Source organism: Charadrius vociferus, unplaced genomic scaffold, assembly GCF_000708025.1.
Source record: "Charadrius vociferus isolate BGI_N301 unplaced genomic scaffold, ASM70802v2 scaffold783, whole genome shotgun sequence".
In the NCBI taxonomy this organism is placed as follows: domain Eukaryota; kingdom Metazoa; phylum Chordata; class Aves; order Charadriiformes; family Charadriidae; genus Charadrius; species Charadrius vociferus.
This window is the reverse complement of record NW_009647834.1, coordinates 391,656-396,746: the sequence shown is the minus strand read 5'-3', so window position 1 is coordinate 396,746 and position 5,091 is coordinate 391,656. Positions and strand designations below refer to the sequence as shown.

General features: G+C 55.5%; 1 protein-coding gene across 1 annotated transcript in view; it reads right to left on the bottom strand.

Moving 5' to 3' along the window:
• The window catches only part of MACF1 (microtubule-actin crosslinking factor 1), a 166,058-nt gene that overhangs the window by 31,378 nt on the left and 129,589 nt on the right, over positions 1-5,091 (bottom strand). Inside the window, 5 exon segments of the mRNA XM_009882791.1 lie at positions 1,054-1,260; positions 1,396-1,637; positions 2,566-2,650; positions 3,476-3,802; positions 4,262-4,421. Coding sequence (XP_009881093.1) covers positions 1,054-1,260; positions 1,396-1,637; positions 2,566-2,650; positions 3,476-3,802; positions 4,262-4,421 — 1,021 coding nt within the window.

Below are 5,091 nucleotides of genomic sequence, written 5' to 3'. Positions count from 1 at the left end.
AGCCTGGAGAAGAGAAGGCGAAAAAGGGGAGACCTTAGAGCCCCTTCCAGTGCCTAAAGGGGCTCCAGGAGAGCTGGGGAGGGACTCTGGATCAGGGAGGGGAGCGATGGGACGAGGGTTTTAAATTGAAAGAGGGAAAATTTAGACTAGATACAAGGAAGATTTTTTTCACAATAAGGGTGGTGAGCCCCTGGCCCAGGTTGCCCAGAGCGGTGGTAGATGCCCCATCCCTGGAACCATTCCAGGTCAGGTTGGACGGGGCTGTGAGCAACCTGGTCTAGTTGCAGATGTCCCTGCCCAGGGCATTGGGGTTGGACTAGACGGCCTTTAAAGGTCTCCTCCAACCCAAACCATGCCATGATTCTAAGAAGGGACACCGGGGTGGACACAGGTCTCTGACTGACGCTCCCCTCCGAGAGGAGCAGCCGCTGCCATCCCACAGCTCCTGCAGGTGGTTTTGGGGCACGGAGCATCACTGCACCGCAGGCGCTCAGCACGGCAGGGCACGGCGCAGCAGCCACCTTTCTCCGCACCCTCTCTGCCCACAGGGAAAGGGACACCGCTTTCACACCATCATTTCGCTCGCGCATTCAGCTCCATGGAGTCTGCGCTCAAAGCCAGCGAGGGCAGTCATTCACAGTGCCCCGAGCCTCCAGTCCGAGCAGAACAAGCCTTTTCGGAGAGGACTGTTCGCCTGGAACAAATCCCCGAGCTATCGCAACAGGGGATGACTTTTTTCCAGGTCTGAAAGTCACCCGTCATCCGTTTTGCACCATCAACATCACCCACGCAAGCGAAAGCGGGATAACACGGCGCTGCCCTGGAGTTATCCTATCCAAACCACACGCAACGGGACGGGTCAGGAACCAGCCCCACGCCGCCGGCGGGGCCCACACGCTTCTTGGCATTCCCGATGGGATCTGGCCCTCCTGCTGGGCTGTGCTTGCTATCCCTCCCACCGCCATCGCGCCGCGCAGGCTGGAGCGGTGCCGAGCCTCTCGCTCCCCCTCTCCCAAGAAAACCCATCAGCCTCCGGCGGGGTGATTAAATTACCTGTTGAGACCTCTGAATAGCAGCATCGATTTCCTCCACCCTCTGCTTGATGGTGTCGCTCACCAGCTTGTAGCGCTCGTTGGTGTCCGACACGAGTTTATCCAGCCCTTCGCGGGCTCGCCAGGGAACCAGCTCCAGGAGAGCTCGGCTCACCTCGTTCACCGTGTCCAGCACGAGCCTGTGCTCCATCACCTCCTTCTTCAGCTCCTGTGGAAGGCACCCACGGACACGTGTCCTTCTCAGCGGCTCTGCAGGTGACATCCCTCTCCAGCTCCTCCCCAACCTCTCAAAACTCCCACCCTGACGTCCCCGTCCCCCCGGTGCTGCTCCACCAGCCCCCACCTTTTGCCTCTGTTGGAACTGGGGTATCTGCTCGCCGGCGGGGGACTGTCCCCCGCTGGAAGCCAGCTCGTCCTCCACTTTGCTCATCCAGCTGGTGAGTTCCTCGTGCGTGGACTGGAACTTGGTGGCCAGCTGCCGAGCCTGCTCCAGCGTACGCAGCGCCTTGGCGCTGGCAGCGGTGATGTCCGAATAACGGGTCTTAATTCCATCCAGCTTCTCCTGGATCAGCAACACCTCCTCCCCTGCGAGACAGCAGCGAGGGGCAAACGATGCTGGGCTGGGGGGGGCTGCGGGAAGGTTTAAGCACCCACCTGCCCTATTCCCCCCCGGTTTAAATAGCTGATTTCAGTCTCACTTTTCTCTATATCAGTGCGACTCAGCACTAGTTTTATAGCCAAGAAGCTGCTCTCAGAGTAGCTGATGTCTTCTACCAGCCACAGTAACGGCCACCTCCTCCCTGGCACAGGATGGGAGAGCGCTGCGAAGCCTGGCGTTGCCACGAGCCCCAAAGCCGCCACGACTCAGTTCTCAACTAACGTGTCGCTGCTCTAAGAAAAAAAGGTCCACTTCCCTCTTTACTGCTATTTCCGAGAGGACGAGAAACTGCAAGCCAAATTCTTTGTAATCACTCTTCCTGCTACACGGCTCCCACAAGGACGGAGGTCTCTACATCTGCTCCGAGCAGACCACATCTGAAGGAAATGCATCGCCCCGACCTTTCTTCCCACTCATAAACACAAACTCACACCCACGTGGCAACAGCAACAACTGCTCAGTATGGGAAAGCAATATTAGGAAAGGGCTGGGTGTATTTTTAACCTCTTTCCATGTGATTTAGCAGCTGGATGCAATGAGAAAACCCTCCCTCGCGCTCGGCACCACCGCGCCGGCGGTGGGAATCACCCGCTCGCGAAGCTGCGGGGTCGGTATTTGGGACCAACCAAGTCCCACCACGTATTAAGCTGGAGCGCTTGTGGCTCAGCATCCAGGTCCGGATGCAACACAGCTACTTTGGGAGTATCCGAAAGGAAACTAGCCCCGAGGGAGAACAGCCTCCCCCAAACAACGTATTGCTGCAGAGTATGGACTACCCAGGGGAGACCGTGTGGAGGATGGGGGGCTTCCCAGACCCCCACCGTGGGCCACAGTGTGCCCAGATCCTCGTGTTACCTGTGGTTTGCTTCAGGAGAGCTTGCCCGTTCCTAATGGCTTGGTCCACGTTCTTCTTCCTGTTCACGATTTCCTCATTCAAAGCCTGGAGAGAAAGGCAGACCACGGTTATCCTGCTGCAGGCAGGTCCCCGCGTCCTGCCGGCCAGAGACGCTACGGAGAGCCCAAACTGCTCCTACCGAGCACGGGAAGGGTGGACAACGGATCTGATACTTGTCCAGCCATCCTTCTCCTGCTACGGGACTTATTGGGACTTCCGGGACCCAACGGCTCAAATCTTAGAGCAAACCCATCCCGACCCGTTGGATATGGAACAAATTGCCCCGAGAAGCTGTGGCTGCCCCATCCCTGGAGGTGTTCAAGGCCAGGTTGGACGTGGCCTTGGGCAACCTGGGCTGGTGGGAGGTGTCCCTGCCCATGGCAGGGGGGGGGACTGGATGATCTTCAAGGTCCCTTCCAACCCAAACCATTCTATGATGCTATGATACGTGCTACCAAAGAACTTGCCCTTGTATTAGACGCAACCTCACTCTTGAAAAGAGCTCGCCCGGCCCCCGGGGAGAGGAAGCAGACGGCTTCCTCGGTGGCCAGCCCGGCTCGGAAAACCCACCGGGCTTTTCAAGCTCTCATTCTCAGAAACAGCATCCAGCTTTCTAAAGGCATGGGGTGGCCAAGCTTGCTCAGACATTGTTCAAACGAATCATTTGAAGTTTCTCCCCCCCGGGAAACCCATTTTTGGGGCCACAATTATTGTTTTCAACACATGAAATCTCTTTACACTTCTCCAAGCCTAGAAGAGATCCAGCCGTGGAACGAGCTTTGTGAAATTAAAGTCAGACCAGAAACGAAAATAAAACCAGATAAACGCAACAAAATAAACAACATAAACATGGAAGAAAATGGAAAATACCAGCTGGTCGGCATGCTGCTTCTGCAGGACGTCCCGTTTGTAATCCTTTACGGATACCGAGCCGAGCTTGTCCTCGACCTCAGCCAGCCAGTTGAGCACTTCCACCTCCTCCTCCCCAAAGAGCCTGGCGTTAGACAGCGCCTGATCCAGCAGCGCTGCCTTCCGGCAGCACCGGTCGTGGACCTCGCCGTAGCGGGTCTGCAGAGAGTCTAGCTTCTCTGCCAGCAGCCTCCGCTCGGCGGCACAGCTCAGGGAGGAGAGGGACTGCCCGACACCGACCGCCCGAGACACGTCGGCCGCGTGGCTTTCTATCTCTTCCTCTAGAGCCTGAATGCCGGGAGGATAAAATGGACAACAGAAAGGAAAATGAGTGAAAAAATGGATTAAAAAAAAAACAAACAACAAACAAAACAAACCAAAAAGAAACAAAAAACCTCACAACGTAAAAAGGGAAAACAGAAACAATGAATGCAACTGAAGGTATGAAGGAGGCACGAAACCCACCCGTGAATGGGCAAACTGCATCAAAATAAAAAAGGTTTAAAAGAAACACAAGAACAGGAATGGTTTTTCTATCTGGAGCCGGATACATCCGCTGCGAAGTGCAAAGACAGTTTCATATTTCCCCACACTGGTGGGTTAGGGTTCGCAGCCTTCTCTGTACGTAAAGCAGCCTGGACGACTCCTCCAATACCTGTTCGTGCCAAAACCCCCCCTCGCCGTGGCACAAACACCCACCTGAGTGGGACCCTCCACCAGCAGCTCCCGGTCGCGCACGGGTCCTACCTTGTGCCGACTGATCTGCTGCTGGATTTTGGCAGTCTGGGTACCGATGGGCTCCGAGTTGGCCAGTTTCTTCTCCGTCACCGACAGCCAGTCTGACACGGGCTCCGTGGTTTCGTGGAACTGTTTCGCCAGGACCAGGATATCCTCCAGCTGTTTCTGCCTATAGGAAGGAATAAACCATTGGAGCCAGGCATGGGAAACAGCTTCGAGTATTAGGAAGGGGGAACCAAAGCCTTCTCACTCTCTACAGCTCCCTGAAAGGAGGTTCTAGAGAGGTGGGGGCTGAGCTCTTCTCCCTGGTGACAAGTGGTAGGATGAGAGGAAATGGGTTCAAGTTATGGCAGACTTGGGGTTGGACTAGATGATCTCCAGAGGTCCCTTCCAACCCTAACCATTCTGTGAGACGAGGTTTAGATTGGATATTAGGAAAAAATGTTTCACCGAAAGGGTTATCAAACATTGGAAGAGGCTGCCCAGGGAGGGGGGGGATTCGCCATCCCTGGAGGGGTTTAAAAAAAGGGTGGACGTGGTCCGTGGGGGCATGGTTTAGAAGTGCCTTTGCCAGGTGAGGGTAATGGTTGGACTTGATGATCTTAAAGGTTTCTTCCACCCTCGACGATTCTATGATTCTATGAAAGCAGCCCTGTTCAGAGCGAGGTGAGACGCCGCGGCAAGCAAGCGGAAAAGGCAAACACAAAAAGCAACGTGGAGAAACTGCAAAATAAGCTTTTTCCTGCAGCTGCGCCTTTAGGGTCCAGTTTATACCCCGGGAAAGGCGGTGGAGGGGCTGCCCCTTCGTGCTGCTTCTCTTCCATTCCTGCCGCCATCTC